Below are 21,299 nucleotides of genomic sequence, written 5' to 3' on the forward strand. Positions count from 1 at the left end.
ATTGTGGTAGGAAAGCGATGCAAATTACCACTCTTTGATCTTCTTTGGACTTCAGCAAGGACAGATGTCATTCATTGAGATGGTTGTCCAACTGGAAAATGAATCCTCTTCCACTTATTAATGGCATTTTAATAAATGATCAAATAAAACCAGTTGGCAATGGTGGACTCAAGCCTTGAAAACCCTATTGTACATTTTATAAATTAGTATTCAAGCCACCAGAATGCGTCAGATATGTTTGGCTTCACCAAATTCCAGCAGTAAGCTCCAGTCTTTATATAACAATATGACCCAAAAGCATCTGCAATTATTTACAGGAGCTTATAATGCTTTTGCCTAGATAGGTGAGGTGGCCTGCTGACAATATTTAGGACATGAAATCAGTACTGTCTAAACTATTTTTTTTATTTACTTTAAAAGCATGTTAAAAGCAGCAAGCTCAGCCACACTCTCCAGGGGTATGATTAGCTTCAAATTTGTGTGAAGACATTTGTGCATCGATAATCCATTAACGGAAAGTTAAACAGTGATTACGTATCACTTTGGTAGTTTAGTATAACTTTTCTCCTTTTCGGGAATGTTTAATAGTTTTTGCCTGTCATGGTTCCTTTATGTAGCGATTTAAAACAAACAGATCAATGGATTGGAGAAACCAACAGATTGATCATTAGTGAGAATTCTTTCCCATGGAAAAATCCTCCACAGACATAGATGTCAGAAACAGACAATGCAATCATAAAATTAACTTGCTTTGTTGAACGCTAATACCGCCAGTACATGCTACAAATAAAGTAAATCTCTCTCAGATGTTTTGTGTGTATTTGTACAGCAGTACAATGATCCTGAGGTTTAACTAAGCACCAGCCAAGATTTTTTCGGTGTATATTAACATATATTTAGACAATTCAATTTCACATTTCCTCTGGCGGTTCTTTACTTTCTATTACACCTGGCGTAGCCGTATAAAGCCTGACATCACACGCCTTTTGCCATGGCACAAAAGTGTTTCCACTTACCTATTAAGCAGCCAGTAGCACCAGCTAATGCTTTCTATTCATTTGGTGGTATAGAAGGAGAGGGCTTGTGTGGTTTTTTTTTTGTGTTTTTTTTTTGCTTTTTTCCTATTCCGTGTGATACAGTTCCTTACGAGCTTTACGAGAATTTTTAGTAGGTTATTGGAGTGGGTGTGTACCAATCATGGTTAGGAAAAATACATATATACACACACACACACACACTACAATTTTGGGAACTTTCACAAAATTGTTGAAGGCAATTTAACCTCAATTTGCTGTAAATTATGAAGGGCAAATTTTAGGGAGAACTGCAGCTTTCCCATTTCAGAAGATATTGTCAGTCATCCCACAGATTTACTGCACTGTTTTAAGTGTCTGCCCCTCTAGCATACGCTTCCAGGTACTATGTGGTCCCTCCCAAAAAAACCAAAATATATATATATCAGCTAAAAGACATCTGTGTCCCACCTGTATGCACCAAAGTATAAAAAAACAAATAAACCCCCCCCCCCCCAAACTTTATACAATAGGTTTGCTGAACAAAGAAGTAATACAGACACGTTGTGCTTTTCAGACAGGTCCTGTTCAACAGAAGCAAACAAAACAATGCTACAGTTTTTGGGTAAAAAAAATGCTATCGCTGCGAAAAGGCCCTTGATCGATTCAGATTGACCAGTCTTCGTTGATTTGCTGAATGAAGAAACATTTTAAAGTAGACAGAAGCTGAAACACCATATGAATTGGCTTAATATAGTACATTAGGTTAACCAGTGGGGTAGAGCAGCCATTCAACTCATCTTGCCGAATCTAAAATACCCACAAGCTCATAATATTTGCGTCAGCATTTCATTAAATTGCTTTGTGAATGCAGTCACATATAGGCATTAACATTTAACAAATTGGACTGCAGAGCTAAATTTAACCAATTATAATCACTCAATCGTAAGGGCACCCTGTTACACCTTAGGAAACAGATGGCCATTCCACTGTTGGGGGCCTCAGCAACATTCATGCTTTTCCATTCAAGAATGATTTTAAAAGTCCACACAGGCAACCTTGTTGAAATATAAAATGTCACAATCAAACATGTGCTTTGAAAATAATGCAAAGTAATCTTTCATGTCAATACCCTCTGCCGGCATATATATAAAAAATTAAAATAAAAAAAAATAAGCACATTTAGAACTGCGGCAAAGAGCCGCATCAGTCCAGTTGTCGGTGGCACAGAAAAAAGAAACAAATTGCTATAACCAAGTTAATTTGGGTAAATGGGAAGGGGCTATGTACTATGAAACTGCAGATGTAAGGTTCAGTCTTCGTAATCCAGAGAACGTGTTTTTTCTCTCTTTTGGCTATGCCTTTTCTATCACTGACAAACATACCAGCTAGTGACTCCAACAACACGATAGAGCATGTGCATAAAACATTTTCAATTATTCCTATGCCACTGTTGTAAACATCAAAATGTAGACAAACTGTCATATCTGGCCAGAAGTCTAATGTGCATCAGCATGGTGCAACTAATCGTCTGCGCCTGATGCACTCCCAAATCCAACGTGGTGTTACGTGTTTGGCATCTGGAGAACTCTCAGCTATGTCACCCATTACATGTGTGGCCGAAGGAGCATCAAATTCCGGTACAAGGTCTCCATCATAGGCAACAAAGTAGCGACGGAGCTTGGCAAAATCATCCATTGAGGAAGGTAGATATAGCTTTACACCAGTGAATATATCCAGGAGGGTCTAACAGAAGATTAAAAATTATACATTAATGTCACAAGGGTCTGAAAACAAAATAGCACATTAGTACTCTCCTGGTAAGCACTAGCAATATGATCTGTCTCAAGTATGGCCAGCATATCTGAACTCCTTTGGCCAACACAGGGTTTTGTAGAAACTTAATGTTGTAAACATTTAGTGCATTTACTACATTCAGAGTACAACTTAAATAGATAATACGGTTACGCAGATCACTTAAGACACAAACACAGAACTTAAAGTCTGTTGTGAGGGTTATGTCCCAATGTCCTCATCCGCCTCAAACACAAAAAAAAAAACCAAGCTGTCTAATCACATGCTATTAAGAGCAGTGAGGCTTGCCCCAGACAGTGTCAAAGATAGAAATCAAATGACAATATATGATCTAATTGAAGTTTATTAACTCTTATGAAGCATTATCTACCTCGCCTCTGCTGTTCACACCTCTCTCTTTCCCTGTAACATAAAGCTAAAAGTGAGACACTTCCAGACACATTTATAGCTAAATATGTAACAGCGGACATGCCTAAAGGATTTAGGGCTGACATTACATCGTTTCATACCTTGGAAGCAGACTGTAACTGGGCCACGCCGTGTCCATTGCTATGACTAGCTTCTAAGCTTTTGGACTGTGGAGAAATGCAAACATATTTAATAAGCACAATGTGGTCCCTTTTGAACTTATACATTTTTGTTCCTATTTCCTCACAAAGCAGAAAGAAATGAAATAAAATATTTCCCAGTTGAACCATTAATGAACCATTAATGCAGGCAGAATTGACTTCCGTTGATTTTCACTTTTCAGTCTTACGTAAACAGGCATAAAAGTTGCTTTATGTATGCTAAAGATGCCGCTGGTGGTGGCAGCTGTACCGGCTCATAACACTGCAACCTAAACATATTACCAGCATTTATGTATAAAATTGTCCTATAATATGATACGATCCTCATCTAAGTAACAACAAAGCCTGTTTTAACCAACATACAAGTTATTGTATTGTTCTTGTTGATATTGAATGCAAACATTTACAGTGTGGGTTGGCAAAAGTATGGGAACCCTGAAGCTAATCACTTCAACATAAGCTAACATATCTAGAGTTAATGAAAACTGGATTGGAGGTGAATTTTAGAGCTACTTTGACATAAAAAAACCCCAAAACAAACTTCTGCTGATATGATATGAACCATGCCCCAGAAGACCTACAACCAAAAGTGTTAAAGTAATCTCAAAAATGCTTACATATTTATCAGTCCACAGAGAAACTTTATAAATGGAGATGATCTAGTACTGTGGCTACTCTCTAAATAAAAAAAAACAACAAAAAAACAAAAAAAAAACAACCCTAGAGCAGGGCTTGACAAATTTGTTGTGAATCTAGGCGCCAGCTAAAAAAAGTTAGGAGCCAGGATTGTTGTTTTTTTTTTTTTTTTTTTTTTTATACAGTTGGTTAGGAGTGATCTGATCATTATCAGCCCACTTTCTAAACTCACAGCATTTGACCTGGAAGCACCCTGGACTTTCAGGTCAGTGATGGTTTTTGTTTATTTTTTATTTTTTTTTATGCTTTCAATGCTGATGTTCCATTGGAGCACAGCATTGACTGATATTTAGTCCCCACAAGCTTGTGGGGACAAATGTTAACCCCTGCAATGCCACGAATGTGTCACACAATTGTGGAATTGAAGGGGTTAACGCTGCACTGTCGCTCTCATGGAGCAATCGGGCCACAGGGGGGTGTTTGGGCTGGTCTCCACACTCATGTGGAGACCGAAGAACCCTCTCCTACTGTCCCTGAAGCTGCCTCTGGCAGCTGGGACGCAATTGCTGGTCTATAGACCAGCCATTGCAGGGGGGGGTCTCTTTGATGACTGCTGTAGGCTTCCATGCACCTAGGCGCCTGGGATTTGTCGAGCCCTGCCCTAGAGTAACAGCGAAAGGCACATCTCGGTTCATGAATCTACCATACACAAAATATTGAATTGGCTTGTCCATAGCAGGACACCACGGAGGAAGACACTGGTTCTCTAGCAGACTACTAGGAAAATGTTTTGTGGACTTGTTCAGGAAGAAGGCAGCACTACTTATGGTGTAAAAAAAAAAAAAAAAAAAAAAGGCACCACATATGAGCATCAGAATATGATCCAAACGGTGAAGTACAGTGGAGGGAGCATCATGGTTTGGGGCTGCTTTGCCAATTTGGGGCCTGTACAGCATGTCATTATTAAGGAACAATGAATTCCCAAGTTTATCAAGATATAATACAGGATAGGGTCAGAATGACTGTTTCATGGGTGTGTTCAATAAAGACATGAAAGATTAATCTGTTTGCGCGTTATTACCTTAAGCACATTGTATTTGTGTATACTTGTTTTGTGAACCATTAATGCAGAAAACCAAGTAATTCCCAAAGGGTTCATATACTTTTTGGTATGTATGATATTATACATATATATGTCAATTACTAACCTTTTTACTCTGCACAGAAACTGGAGGTTCTAATTTACGCTTCTCTGCTTTGGGTGGCTCTTCCTTTTTCTGTGGTGGAGGTGGTTTTTTACCTAACAGAAACAAAAAAGAATCATAACCAACAGAAGCTATATTCCGTAAAGCACCAACCCACAGAGCTAGAACTCTGATCATCCCAGTACAGACAAGCTAAGGAACAATGAAGCTTTAAAACAGCCACCAATTCAATTTGTTGGTTAGTCCTGCCAAGTATTTTTCTCTATTAAACCGAGGAGTTATTTTAGCGATTTAACACCAGTTTTATTTTTGTATGACCTTGTGAAGTTCCCATTTGTCAAGTAGGAACTGCTAGCCCTATACACCAACAGAAATCAAACATAAGCGACTTACTATCTTGCTTTTTTTCTCTGGCAGGGGATTTAGAAGTAGCAGCTTTTGGAGTTTTGCCACTAGGAGAGGGTGGCCTTGAATTGCCATCATTTTCACGGCTGCTGCTCTCAGATGACCCTCCCTCGTCCTGAGACGATGTAGCTGCAATGCTGAAGTCTGATTTCTCTTTAGACAACCGATAAAGCTCCTAAAACAAACAGACGTTTATACAAGGCAGGGTTGTTAAACTGACCCAGATGATCATCACAACATTGTATCTCCTTAGCCCCCTGCAACTCTTGCACACGCAAGAGCTGGAGCTGGCTGATGGAGAGTAAAGGCACATAAGCAGTATTAAGCTGGAAAGATGTTTGACCGAACACATCTCCTGCATGCCAAGGAGATGGTTGGGGGTGGGGAAAGTGTGTTCATGTACAGGGATGCATCTGAATGCCTCCATGTATTTTCAAAGGGGGGAATTTTATGTACCATATAAGTTCAATTATAAGACAACCCTCTAAAATTTCAATATTAAGGAAAAAAAAGCCTGAATATAAGACTACCCGATAATTAAAAAGGTTTACTAGAAAATATTAATTCACATGTAAATTTGAGAAAAATGCATTTCTTGTTTTTATTTGCCAACCTGTCCCTAAGTTATGCACATCTGCCCCACTCTGCCCCCCTCCCCCCCCACACTCACTGATCTCTAGTGGAGCTGGTAGACACCTGCATGATGCACGTTGACAACCTACACTGCTGCCGGGGCTTATATGGCGAAGTGCCGGAAGATCATTTCATGCAGGTGCTCTGTCATAGAAGCCCCGGGAGCAGCAGCAGAGGTTGTCTGCACGCATCGTCCTTATAGTCAGTCCTCTATTTAAGGTTGAATTATAAGGCAAACAAGAATATAAAAACCTTGTCTTTTTAAAGTGACACTCGGCTATCAAACACACCAAGTGTGTTGGCTGATGAGCCCCTCGAAAAAAACATCCTTTTTCCATTTTTTTACCATAATTATAATCGATCAAGCAGAATATCAGCCTACATTAATTCATGCATCCCTTTGTTGTCATAAGTTTGTCTGCATGGCTTTTATTACAACAAATGTGAAATCAATAAAACCTGTACATACATGAACACCAATCATAACACAAATGGAAATGTGCTTTCCAAAACAGTTCAATCATCCTACATAAAACATTCAAAAGCATTTCACCGCATGTAATTTGGATGTGAACAAACAGCCTTGAAATTTAGATAAGTAATTGCACAGCAGCTACAGTTACAATCATAAGAAAGTAAGAATGATGGAATGTGCTTAAAATCAAGGGCTTATTATATGTTCTTGAGATATTGAATGCAAATGAGTTTACTAGGTTTAGTTAAAGCTACAGATGTTCCTAAAGGATAAGAGGTGGTCTCCATAGCTTTAAAATAACTAAAAACAAAGTTCAGAATGCCTATATTTTAAAGGGGTAAACTGTTCACAGCAAATTTAAATAAAAATAAAAAAAAACAAACAAAAGAAATACACACACCAACAATGGCACACTTGTACAAAATCAGACGTTCACTATAACATAGTATAATCAAAGACAAATGCCTGATTTTGTTTTTCAGTGGTAATGATTCCTTCTGTGACAGTTAATCATGCATAAACATATACCTTTTTGTGCAGCCCTCTAATAATGTAACCTTAACAACCTTATGCCATGCAATAAAATGATTAGTGAGCTATGTGTTCTCCACCATAGCTGTCACATTTGAATCTTGTTTACTTGTATTTTGTAAATCTTCCTAAAGTACCAAAATAAATGAGGGCCATAGCCCTACCTTTAGCTGTTGGAGGGTCGTTGCACTTTTCCAGTCTTTGTCATCACGGAAACGGGTGCAGCGCGGAAACCGAATAGAGAGACCACCTGCCGTGTGGGCCTCTGCTTTAGAGAACTCTGCTCCAGTTATTTCCCAAATGGGAGCTTTCTGCAGCAGAATGACAAAAAAAAATAAAACAATTGTTGTATAACATACTGATAAAGATCTTAATACACAAACATCCTCTAAATTTGTTTCCACAAAGTACATAGAAAACATAAGCCAATGTCGGGGATCAGAGTTATTGATTTGCTACATCTTATGTTAATTAGGCATCTATAAACTGAATTGGAAGGATTATGGTATTAATTGATACGCTAATTGATTTATACAATACCATCACATTTTTTTTTGCAATGTAAAACATATCGGTAAAGAAAGACCAAATCCAAAATCCCTGCTTGAATATAAAATTAATAAGATTCAGGGGTGCAAAACTATAGCTTACCGGCAATCTTAGGCCAATATCCCCAATCTAAGCTTTGACAAAGAACACATTACTGACTTCATCAACAATACTTTGATGAATGCTTCTCAGCAATATACTTGACCGATGAAACATCACTTTGGAAATATCACTTAATGCTATTAAAACATTTCACTGTATTACCTCAGGATCCCGTATAATAAAATCCGGGTAGTAATTCTTGTTGATCTTCAGCCATACAGGTAGTTTGGATGGATCCTATGAAGGAAGATTACATATGATTTCTGAAGTGTCTCTCTTTAAAGGATTTCAACCTTTCCTTGGTTCCTTTCATCTTTTTGAGGAACACAATGTCAGGCTACATGAATAGTAGTAGTGGTAGTAGTAATATATACCAAGGCATGCACAATCCTAATAACCATACACCTTTAGCACTCCCATATGGATGTACAGGTTCGTCTCCCTGCCACTACAAAGAAAATCAGGCTGTCCATTGACAACCTGAAGCCAGCATTGCTAGCTTACTGCTAATTGATGAAGTATAAAAGTGCTCGGTACGACCCTGCACTATTACGTCTATAATACAGGGCATTAAGTAAAGTATGGACGTGGCCCTCTTCAACATAAAAAAAGGAATGTGAGATGTGACTAATTAGGGGATGCTGACCAACGTAAATTGTGTCATAGGTTAGCGTGGAGCCTACGGTGTCCAACTTACCCTGAACAAAACTATATATAATTTGTGTGGGTACAAATATGGAAAAGGGAAATCATGGTTTAAACAGATACAAGTCCCCCCCCCCCCCCCCAAAAAAAAATCTTTAGGACATAAAAAATAAATCCAGTCCTGAAATCTTTATGTTCATGTAAACCGAAGAAGTTTGTTACTTGGCGATGCCTACACATTAATGTGATTTAAAAACTTCTTAACCCAAAAGTATGATCACAAAGTTATAAGAAACGTAAAAAAAAAATAAAATGTAAAAATCTCACTTTGCTGATCTTCACCATGTCCAGCTCCTTCTGAAGACGTGCAAGTGTAGCATCATCATAACCACTTGAGCACTTGGTCACAGTACACCACTTCTGGCTTTGTGGGTCATAACAGCCCATAAGGAAGATTGACATCATGCCACCTAACATGAGGGTGGAAGTAGTAACAATTAGAATTATAAAACACTGCCTGTCATTTTAGAACACAGATGCTTTCACTATTGCACAAACTCAGATTTCCAAATACACTTACCATTTGCTCCCTTTCCATAATATGCACCCAAGACAGCCAAGTCAGCCGTGTCTGCCATTGCACCTTCATTTAAGTAGTCCTTCTTCACTTTTAACCAGTGGCGTTTGCCTGGCTCGTAGATCCCCTGTTATCAAGAACAAAAGCATCATAAGACAGTGCTAATTATATCCACACAGTTTAAAATATCCTCTTCTGTAATGCTTACCTTTAAATCCTTTAAGACAAGTCCTTCCAAACCCTCTCTGATTACACGAGTTATCATGTCAGCCAGATCTGTAGCTTTCTAGAAAATCAAATGTATTTGTTAGCTATACAGACCAAAAAAAATTAAAACAGCAAAAAGTACTTAAGGTGAGTAACTCACTGTGACATGTTTCATCTCAGAGAACATAACGTGGTTGGCAATCTCCACCATATTATCACGCATAAACTTCCGCCGCTCACAAAGTGGCCTGTGAAAGAACATACTGGTCAGAGGTAGGTACAGTAGAACGCTTTATTATTAGATTAGCACCCTGTCCCAAATACCTGTCCATTAAGCTAACTCCATTAAAGTAGATGCAGTCGAAGACAAAAAGGCACACATTTGCATCCTTGAAAGCCGCTTTCTGCAAAAGAAAACAAAAAAACTTATTTAAATATCCAAATACATGGTGTTTGTATTGCCATTAAAGTAAAATATTAAGTGAAACAAAGTTAACATCCTGCATCTTCTCCTATAGTTACAGGTGTTCCTGAAGCATTCCATTTGGAAAGAAAGCGATAAAGAAAAAGGCTAGAAGAGTTTAGAATCCAAACTGTACCTTGTGAACACCCAGCGTTCCAAAGGGCAGGGGCTTGCCTGTATTGGTATCAATCAGAAGAACTTCAGCATCCAAGATTATGCTGTTCCCACCAGGAAAAGCTTTAGGAATATAATCCTTGAAATGAGCAACCTAGAATAAAAACAAATTAAAGAGTTTTGCTCTTATGAAAAAAGTATTATATAAATGTATGTATTAGTTAAGACAAACACTGCAAACTAAAAAACTTGCCTTATGGGGAAGAACAGGCTTAAGGCTACGGCTGAAGTAGCTGAAGTGATCACCGCTTTTGTGTACTTGAACTCTCTCCCCATCATACTTTATTTCGGCATACATTCCATTTGGGCATTTCTTCATGGCGTACTCTATAGATTTGCAGGCCTCAGCCTATGGTGCACGGGGGGGGGGGGGGGGGGGGGGGGGGGGAGTGAAAAGTGAAAACAGTCCAAACAACAGTTTAATACACAAAAAAGCCATACATAATAAAGAATGTATAAACTATGTATGAGAGAGCAGTAGAAATCCTGCATAAAACAAAAAAAACCACATTCTGTTGGTATTTTATCAAAGGCACAACCAGTGTGTTATAGAAGAAATGTAATCAAACAGCTGGCACACTAACACTTAATTTATTACAAAACACGTGATTTTATCTCAGACAGGAGGCTCCTATTATGCTTATACTTTCTTTACTACTCACAGCAGCAAAATGGTTAATAAACAGGTTAGGTAGAGAAGAAAAAATGACAACCAAACATGACAGGAACAATATGCTGAGAACCAATAATATGAATAGATAGGTATAAAACAGGTGTAATCAATTAGTCCCTCCTCTTTCTTTGCTGCTCCTTCGGAGAGTTAAGTATCTTGTCACTGTGCTCCTCAATATTACTCTTATTTTGCACATATTTGATATATATATATTTAATATATTTTATTTTAATTGTGTACTTAATTCATGGTTTATCTCCCTTATTCAATTTATACAGGAGGTAACTCATTATTCAAACCATACAGCCCATACAGCTTACACAATTTGCAGCATGTTTTGCCAGGGCTGCTTACTCCCTCTCCGGTCTGATCCTGCATTGTTTTAACACAGCGGTTAGACCAACATCTATTCTACCTTGCCCTGCATTCATATCTCCTGGTCTTTCTCCTTGCAGTGGCCATTTTCATGCCGTTTGCTTCTCCTTTCTAGGCTCCTCTGCGTCACGTGACGTATGAACCCCCCCCGCGAGATTACCTCAGTTGGTGCCCAGCTGACTCGCATTCCCGCCCACTCCCTCAGAGCTATCAAGTTCTTTAGCTGAGTAACATACATTGTTGCAGTTTGCTCAATCCTGTGACACAATTTACACACAGTGTTTATTTACCTTAAATATTATCTACACTAATTCATTTACCATGGCTAACAGGAGCTATCTAAGAAATCTGTTTCTGAGGCTGTTAAACATACCACAGGTACTGTTATTTCTGAAGGCCCTTTCTCTAATACTGCTGACCAGTCTCTGAATACTTCTGTGTCCAATGCCATTATTACGGCTATGACTTCAATGCAAGAAGTCTTTTCTAAATCCATGGAGTCAGCCATCTCCATAGCCAGAGAGAGGCACAGAGAGTTTATAACCCCCTGAGGTCTTTTGGTCACCTGAGGAATCTTCCCGTGAGTTGGCCCAAGGGTTTTCTAAGTCAAAAAAGGCATCCCATAAGAGGAAACATTGCCTGGAAAGCCCAGAAAATAAATCCAAACGTTCCAAAGGGCCATCTAAAGAAAAGGAACGTGATTTTACCTCAGAAAAGCTGTCACACCACAGCTATAAAAAGTCACACTCTAAACCCTCTGCCCGTGAGGAAGATAAACGGGATAAAAAAGCGTACAGGCGTAAACCTGACTCTAACACTACCTCCTCCAATGATTCCTCCAATGATTCCTCAGACTCGGATGCACAGTCCTATGAGACTATAGATGAGGTATATTCAGACTCATTATCTGATTTACAGGAGGAGGTTGCAACAACTGATAATTCAGAAAATGTTGCATGTGATGCCAAAGGCAAGCCCTTCTTTGACCCAGGGCACATTAAACATCCCCGCTCATCGGAATGGACACCTTCCTCCCATTTGGCTCACTATATGGAGACATGGCTCAGGAAATCAATGGACAAATCAACCAGAAACAAGCTTCGCGCAGAGTGCCCCAGACCCACACTTTCCAACAAAGTGTCACTGACACCTGAAATAGACCCGACTATTTTACAATACCTCATTAAATCAGGGAAGAACCCCAAGAAAGGTCTAGATAGGTCTATGAGGTCCTGTCAGGATAAATTCTTAGATATCCTTGGTCCTCTTGCTAAGATCTGTGAATTGGCAGAGGAATCGGCAAACACAGGAATCCCGGTGGACACCGAAATCCTAAGAGGCTGGGCACAAAGAGCAATTTGTTTCTTTGGAAACGCCAATACTGCTATGGCCAGTAAACGGAGGCGCTCTATACTCCTAAAGATGGACCCACTGCTAATGAACATTGCCCATAAGGAACCAGGTCCATCAGCCGACGGCTGTTTATTCGGCGAGGCGTTCATTAAGGAAATCAGCAAATATGTGGGCATCTTTTCTACATTGGACAAAGCTAAACTGTCCTTGAACAAATCCTTCTCCCAAAAGGTTTTTGGGAAGGCTGGGAAAGGCAGGGGCCGCTTTCCCAGCCACAGCTCTCACGCCAGACAATATTTCAAAGGCTCTATCTCGGACAAATACAGACCACAATCAGACCATCGAAATTCCTCCCCATTCTTCCCTTCTAGAGGAAGACAATGGAAACCTAGGGGACAACGCGGATTCCAGAGATCCCGTGGCTATTCAGGTGAGATTCAATCATTCCCCTTCTTCCCCAACAAACTTAGGGGGCAGATTAGCCCTTTTTTCCCACATTTGGAACACCATAACTTTAGATCCTTGGGTACTCAATACCATCACGGGGTACAAAATAGATTTTGTGTCCCTTCCTATTCAGTCATCCCTTCCTTTCCCAATACATTTTTCCCTAGCAGATCAGTCTCTCATCCAGATAGAAATCTCAGATCTAATCAACAAAAACGCCATCATCCCAGCTCCCCACAACTCAATGGGTTTCCTCAGCAATCTTTTTCTTGTGAAAAAGAAAGATGGAGGTTACCGACCAGTAATACATTTACGACATCTAAACAACTATGTCCGCTATCAACATTTCAAAATGGAGGGAATACATTTCCTTCGGGACCTCTTACTAAAAGACGATTGGATGATAAAAATAGATTTAAAAGACGCATATTTAACAGTCCCCATTCATCCGGACCATCAGAAATACCTTCAATTCCTCTGGAAAGGCCAAAGGTGGCAATTCACATGCCTTCCATTTGGCCTTTCTTCAGCACCTTGGTGCTTCACAAAGATTCTAAAACCTGTAATCGCACTCCTCAGGAGTCGGGGAGTGAGGCTTATCATCTATTTAGACGACATTCTTGTAATGTCACAAAACCTCGATTCCGTACATGTCCACATGACCTGGACTTTATCCATTCTGACGGATCTAGGTTTTATTATCAACGAACAGAAATCTATCCTACTCCCTTCGCAAGAAATAGAATTCTTAGGTTTTGTTATCAATTCCATGGAAGCTACTCTCAGCCTTCCTTCAAAGAAATTAAAAATCATAGTAGGCCTCTTATCAGCTTCTGTACAAGCCATATTCCCAGCTCCTCTTCATTACCGAGCTCTTCAACGTCTCAAGGCGAAACACTTGAGAGAAGGGCTAGGGTATTCAGACGAAATCCCTCTCAACTCAGATGCCAGAGAAGAACTTCTTTGGTGGCTTCATCAAGTACAATCCTGGAACGGGAGAGCGATTTTCGGATCCTTTCCCGACATTGTTATAGAATCAGATGCCAGTCTCCTTGGCTGGGGTGCTCGTTGCGGAACTTCTTCAACTGGAGGGAAATGGTCTTCTATGGAGTCCAACATGCATATCAACTATCTGGAATTGTTGGCAGGCTCCTTCGCTCTGAAGAGTTTCGTCAAACACAAGACCAACTGCTGTGTCCTACTCAGGATGGGACAATGTGACAGCAGTTCAATACATCAACAAATTGGGAGGCACGAGATCGAAACCTTTAGCAGATTTAGACAAACAATTTTGGCATTTCTGTCTAGACAACAATATTTCTCTGAAGGCAGAATACCTCCCTGGCTTATCCAATACTATCGCAGACTGGAATTCCCGATTCCTTGTCGATTACAGCGATTGGCAACTCCATCATTCAACATTCCAAAAGATTATCTCCCTATGGGTCCCCTTCAGATGGACCTCTTTGCTTCACGCCTCAACCGCCAACTGCAACACTTCTTCAGTTGGCGTCCAGACCCGGAGGCTCTAGGAACAGATGCTTTCCTCCAGACATGGCCACCAGGGACCAACTATGCGTTCCCTCCATTTGTGATGATATCCCGAGTTCTCCTCCAAGTCTCGGTTCAGAAACACCCCCTAGTTCTGATAACCCCTTGGTGGCCTGCCCAACCATGGTTTCCACAACTCCTGAGCATGATTGTAGACTTCCCGAGGATCCTCCCAAACTTCCGATCGATCCTGTCCGACCCGCTAGGGAACCCTCACCCTCTCATCCTATCCAACCAACTGACCCTTGTCGCCTGGTTGATTTCGGGGCATTCGGATCTAATCCAGAATTTTCGATCTCAACTCAAAAATTACTATCCGAGGCATGGGCTCCAGGTACCAGATCTAATTACAGATCAGCCTGGAAACTTTGGATTCATTGGTGCTTACAACGGGATTTGGATCCCGTTCAAGCATCTCTCTCCCACATACTAAATTTCCTCTCCTTCCAATTCGATGCAGGTAAAGCTTACCGTACCATCAACCTTTATCGTTCAGCTATCTCAGCAAAACACCCTCCCATTGACCACCTCCATGTAGGCAAACATCCTCTCATATGCAAATTACTCAGGGGTATCAGACTTACCAGACCCCCTCTACCTAAATACACTGACACATGGGACGTAAATTTGGTTTTTCAACTATTATCTAATTGGGATGATAACCCTGATTTATCCCTGAAAATGCTGTCTTGTAAATTAACTATGTTACTGTGTCTTATATCTTTTAAAAGAGTATCTGATGTTAAATCTCTAGACTTATCATTTAGATCTTTTTCTCCAGATGGAGTTTCATTTAACATTGTTAAACGTACCAAGACTAACCTTAGAACTATTTTCTATCCAAATTTCCCAGACCATCCCAAATTATGTGTAGTTCGTTGCTTACAAACTTACGAACAAAAGACGCTTCCATTTAGATCTCCTACATCCACTCAATTACTTATTTCATACTGTAAACCTCACCTTCCAGTATCCTCCGCCACCTTAGCCAGGTGGGTGAGGTATGTCATGTCCTCTGCAGGCATTGACATCTCCATATTTGGTGCACACTCTTCTAGGGGCGCTATGTCTACCAAGACTTTCCAGGCAGGAGGCTCTCTATTAGTCATTCTTAAAGCTGCCGACTGGTCATCGGAATCTACATTTAAATCCTTTTATTTTAGACCCACTTCTCATGTTTCTAGGACTGTGTTATGATTAGTACTTATGCTTTAAACTAGCATAATAGGAGCCTCCTGTCTGAGATAAAATTACAGATTTTCCTAGCCTAGGCGTCAGAAAATATAGATTTTATTAAAGACAGGAGGCGACTATTATCCCTCCCTTAACCCACCCTTTGCTCTCTCTTTCAGCCTAATCGTTTATTCCGTTACACCGTTATGATTTCATCGTTCCTCTTCAAGAATTCATAGTTCCAGTTCTTCGTTCCAGAATTCCTATGGTTATTTCATCGTTCCAAGTTCTAATACACCGTCGCAGCACGAAAGAGGAGGGACTAATTGATTACACCTGTTTTATACCTATCTATTCATATTATTGGTTCTCAGCATATTGTTCCTGTCATGTTTGGTTGTCATTTTTTCTTCTCTACCTAACCTGTTTATTAACCATTTTGCTGCTGTGAGTAGTAAAGAAAGTATAAGCATAATAGTCGCCTCCTGTCTTTAATAAAATCTATATTTTCTGACGCCTAGGCTAGGAAAATCTGTAATTGTGAAAGACTTATTAAAAAGATCAAAATCATAGAAGCTTCTATTCCAAATCAGGCTGATGGTTATCCTTTGGGTATGTCTGCACTTAGTTCAAACACAAATGTTAACTGATATACAAATGAATGCACTAAACACCTGGTAAGTTATTCATGGGTTAACATTATCATAGCAACAGCGGGCTCCTCACCAGCATGGGTTGAACAGGGGTCATCAGGGAAGCCTGAACGCTAAGTGTGCGTTTCATTCCTGGTGCTTCCTGTTGGTTGCGTAAAACTCTCTCCACAACATCCCCCAGACTGCGAGAAGCTTTAAATGCATCATATGCATTGGGATCAAGAGCGTCCAATCTGAAAGGGAAAACACAGCTGATGTTTATGTTATGTATGATTAGGGTGGCATTTTTGCTTGATTACAGCCACGAGTCACAAGAAGGATTTTTTTCAAATCCAGAATTTTTGGAATAAACCGTCCCCTGTAGACAAGTTTTGCCTCTCCAACTCACTTTTTATAAAAGTTTATTATGGTTGTGGTTCAAGTTACAGTAGTACAATGAGAAATATACACTCAAACGCTACATTTAACTACAAAAGTGATATATTCAGCTCCTGCCGAATGTATTAATGGGGTGAAAGAATTACACAGGTCAAGATGGATGATCCACTCAAACTAGCTCTTGGTGAAGGAACAAATCCACACAACACCTATCTAGCGGAGTACCAAGCAAAATTACTTACACATGCTTAGCACCAGAATTCATTTTCAGGTCATGTTTGATGAGACGGATGATACATTTCAGGTCATTGCTGGTACACCTGTACAAAACATTTTTTGTAAGTGCACTGGTTCACCAACAAATTATTCTGTAAAACTATGCCTATCAAGGCAAACCATGAACCCTGATGGCAAAGGTTTTTCAGCATTAGTTGTTTGGGACAATACAACGAAAAGTAAAAATAAAACCAAAATTTTATAAATTGAAACACAGAATAAAAAACTCCAGTACAGTTATTGTATAAGCTTAGAATGCTAGATAATATTTTTTTATCATCAACTTTACTGCTTGATGCTTTAAAACTAACCTGGATGTATGTTTACATAACAATATTTTAAACAAACATTTATTCAAATCTCTACTACACCGTAACATTGCACCTGCTAGCAATGTCTTCCAGGACTTTCTGTTGGTCCTCTTCTTTGGTCATCTTGGAGAGCTGGGTGAGCATATCGTCCACATCGTGAATCGTTAAAAGACTTTTAGCAGCTGGAGGGAAATGTTTGCTGTCTTCAAAGAAAATACGAACAGTCTCCGAGACATCTCCCTAATCATAAAAGCAAAATATAGTATTAGGAAATTTAAAAAAAAACAAGTCACTGCTGGACTTCTGTGGCATGACTGGTGCAAAGAAGCACTTCCTCCACTACTTCGATGAATACTTACTGATTAGAAGAATTACCAACAAAATCAGTGCAGGTGTGAACGGAGATATAAAAACTGTAAAAAATGTTCACACATTTCTATTTTTGTCTTTTTGACCGGTGCAAGGTGTAAAACAACCCAGATGTCTTCATTGCTGGTTTACTGCCTTGCACAAGATTAAAAGCATTCCTTTATGTTTTGTGACATACCTGTTCAAGATCCCGAACCATGTCATCTTGGTTGCAGTTAAAAATACGGCTGAAGAGCTTGACAATCTGCTTATCGTTCAGGTTGTACACACTCTTAATGACTCCCGGTAATAACAGCTTTACTGTCAGGTACATATCGCCATGGAAACCATCTGCACCAGATGTGAAAAAAAGCCACCATGAACACTTTAGAGATGTGCATTATCTATTTTATCAAGATATTAGGTTTGGTCTCACATTTGTAATGTTGTACATTTTACACAGAAGAAAAAACATAACATACAGAGACATCTGCTGTTGTATGTTACATGAGCTAAAAAGCCATACGTGAAGACAACCATTGGTAGCTCGCATGCCGTTCTGATTTACACAAGGTTTTGTAATTAGATCACACTAGAGCCCGAGCGGGACTGTTTTCTTAATCACGCTCTCGAAACTGAATTTTAGGGCTGAAACAACTAATCGATAATAATCGATAATGAAAATCGTTGTCAAATCGAACCGATTTTTATTGATTATAAAAATATTATAATCCGACCTCAAACCGAGATCGGATTATAACACTAGAATCCAGATCCCCCGCAACGCTGCAGGGGACCTGGATTCCCCTCACTGTCGGCCGGTCTCTCACTTCCGTCTCTCTCCCCCTCCTATACACCGCTCTGACTCCTCCCCCCTCCCATACATCACTCTGCCTCTCTACCCGGCTCCGTTACTGACTTCATAGAAGCCTCAGCGTAAGTGAAGGGCAGTAACGGAGGCTGTCTGTGCGCATCGTTTAGACCCCCACCGGCTGACAGAGGATCATCCTCTCTGTCAGCCGGTGGGGGTCTGCATCGCACAGACAGCCTCCGTTACTCACCTTCACTTACGCTGAGGCTTCTATGAAGCTGCAGTGAAAGTTCCTGTCAGTAACGGATCCGGGTAGAGAGGCAGAACGGTGTATGGGAGGGGGAGGAGTCAGAGGGGTGTATGGGAGCCACCCTCCCATACACCACTCTGGCTCCTCCCCCTCCCATACGGCACTCTGCCTCTCTACCCGGCTCCCTGGTGTCTTGTGAACCTCCGTGGCTGACAGGAGGCAGAGTGGAGTATGGGAGGGGGGAGGAGGCAAAGTGATGTATGGGAGGGGGAGGAGGCAGAGTGATGTATGGGAGGGGGGAGGAGCCAAAGTGATGTATGGGAGGGGGAGGAGGCAGTGGTGTATGGGAGGGGGCAAAGTGGTATATGGGAGGGGGAGGAGCCAAAGTGATGTATGGGAGGGGGCAGAGTGGTGTATGGGAGGGGGAGGAGCCAGAGTGGTGTATGGGTGAGTTATAGTGGTGTATGGGGGGTAATCGATATTAGGCATATCAGGGGGGCATAAAACATATCTGGGGTAAAAGGTATATCAGGGGGCTCAGTGGCATATAGGGGGTATAAGGCATATCGATATTAGGCATATCAGGGGGGCATAAAACATATCTGAGGGTAAAAGGTATATCAGGGGGCTCAGTTGCATATCACTGGCATATAAGAGGTATAAGGCATATATGGGGGCAGAGTGGCAAGCTGGGGGTCAGATGTGCATAACCGGGGGCAGTTTGGTAAATAAAAAAAATTTAAACAAGGCTTTTTTCTCATAACTATTTTTCATATTTAATAAAAACTAACATATGAATTAATATTTACTAATAACTTTGTATTAAAACCTAGTTTGAGAAACACTGTGTTTGGGGTTCTTGTAGCTTTCATTATTATGTCAGTAAAATAAGAAGGTGAATAGAGAGGCCATTGTGATAGAGATAAATGTGTAAATTGTACGTTTTTTATTACATTATTTTAAATTGAAAAAAAAATAAAAAATTTTATCCGATTAATCGAAAAAAATAATCGGCCAACTAATCGATTATTAAAATAATAGTTAGTTGCAGCCCTACTGAATTTGTTAACTTTTGAAGATAAAAACCTAAATAAATGCCACAATCTGGTCCTTTTAAACATTGCTATGAAGCTATTTTCAATAATCAGATTTTTTGAAATTCACCAGGTTTGGCTCAACTAGATGCTATTTCTAATTGCTTTCTAGAACTTGGTTTCTTTCTTTCCCCTTTAGTACAAGATCCAATAATTATAGCTTGTGTCTTTTGTCAACATACCACCACTGGTGCCTTTGGTGAGGAAGTCATGGATGATCTGTGTCTTGGTGTTGTAGCTTGACTGCTCAGCAACCATCGCACAGAGCTTACGAAACTCACGCAGAAGGCAGTCTTTATGTTTGGGGTCACACTTTGCCGTTGAAAGACTTGAACCACTACTAGAACTGGGTGTGGGTGGAGCTGGAGCCTGGGGTGATTTTGCTGTAAGGAGGACAATTAACCGGAGAGAAAAAAAAAGTAAATGAATTTATATTTCAAAAACACGTTTTGAGATTTATTGCATCAAAGATATAAAAGTACATCCACTCTTATTCACAGGACATATCCTTAGTGGGTCTAGACCTGGTCCACTTATTGTGACCCAAAGCTTTCAAAGATTTTAAAGGACAGGCTGAGGGTCTGGGGCAATACATAGTCGTTTGCATTGACCTATACCATATGGTCCAGTACAATATAGGAATAACCATGTGTGTACTGTGTAAAATAAGGCTTTACCAGAGAATCCTGAAAATTTGAGAGGGGAAGGGCTCGTTGCTGGCGCTTTATTGGTTGCCGATGCCTGTGCTGCTGGAGACTGGTTTGCCTTAGATGGGGTCTTTTTTCGAGGTGTGGCTCCTGCTTTGGCAGCAAGTTCTGGAAACAAAATAGACAGTTGCAAAAGATTTTTAAATAGACATGCTAAAAGTGTACTAAATATAAAATGCCCAGCAAATTGACTTAGTATCGTGGAAGGACCACCCTGGCAGCATTTTCATCTCCAAAATAGTCCTTCACAAGTGGTGGTGGGTGAGTTGCAGCAATATGAAAGGACTACTAACACAAATGAGTGGTATTTCAACCGTGACCCAGCTAATCAGCCACAACACACCAGGACAAGGAAAAGCAAAATAAAAATAAAAATCACCTTTGATGTGCTGAGTAATCAGATCTCTCTCAGGGTCTTGAAGCTCTTGCCATCCTTCCAGTTCAGTAAGATCGTCAATCTTCTTGGTGGTTGCCCTTGCTCGCTCAAGTTTCTCAAACATGCACTTGACATGGTACCACTCTTTCATGTCCCCAGCAGACTCGCTGAAAGGGTTTGGAACCACTTTGCCTATGCGTACCAATCCCTTGCCAATCTTCTCCTTGCATTTTTTGCAACCAGCAGTGCCACGTTTGGCATACTCTACCAAGTACCGCTGCTCTGCCATACTGTGACAGTTGCAGAACCTCACAGCACAATTTAAGCGACCGATGCCCTGATGAAGAACCGGATGTCTTGGAAAGTGAAGTGGAACAGAAAATTTCGTAGGCGCCTTTGCTGACAGCTGATAAAATGTCCGTGCTGTCTGAAGAATTAGGAACTTAAAGGAAGCTTTCATAAAAATTCTGCGGAGAAAATATTAGAAATGTTTTATTGAAGACCACAAAAAAAAGACACGTATT

The 21,299-nt window shown here is 40.3% G+C and overlaps 1 protein-coding gene across 1 annotated transcript; it reads right to left on the bottom strand.

Moving 5' to 3' along the window:
- Positions 1 to 2,522: 2,522 nt before the first annotated feature.
- LOC149300958 (DNA ligase 3-like) lies at positions 2,523 to 21,064 on the bottom strand. The gene is made up of 20 exons (XM_089484647.1): positions 20,779 to 21,064; positions 20,370 to 20,507; positions 19,875 to 20,075; positions 17,737 to 17,888; positions 17,263 to 17,429; positions 16,845 to 16,922; positions 16,298 to 16,457; positions 10,193 to 10,348; positions 9,962 to 10,093; positions 9,687 to 9,766; positions 9,523 to 9,610; positions 9,364 to 9,441; positions 9,159 to 9,282; positions 8,906 to 9,048; positions 8,096 to 8,170; positions 7,447 to 7,593; positions 5,632 to 5,818; positions 5,242 to 5,333; positions 3,338 to 3,403; positions 2,523 to 2,759 (listed from the first exon to the last, which is right to left on the bottom strand). The coding sequence occupies exons 1-20, from the start codon at positions 21,062 to 21,064 to the stop codon at positions 2,523 to 2,525; spliced, it is 2,787 nt and encodes a 928-aa protein (XP_089340773.1).
- Between the last annotated feature and the right edge of the window lie 235 nt (positions 21,065 to 21,299).

Source organism: Sceloporus occidentalis, unplaced genomic scaffold (genome assembly GCF_023333645.1).
Source record: "Sceloporus occidentalis isolate IW3139 unplaced genomic scaffold, rSceOcc1.0.p SCAF_22, whole genome shotgun sequence".
Lineage (NCBI taxonomy): Eukaryota > Metazoa > Chordata > Lepidosauria > Squamata > Phrynosomatidae > Sceloporus > Sceloporus occidentalis.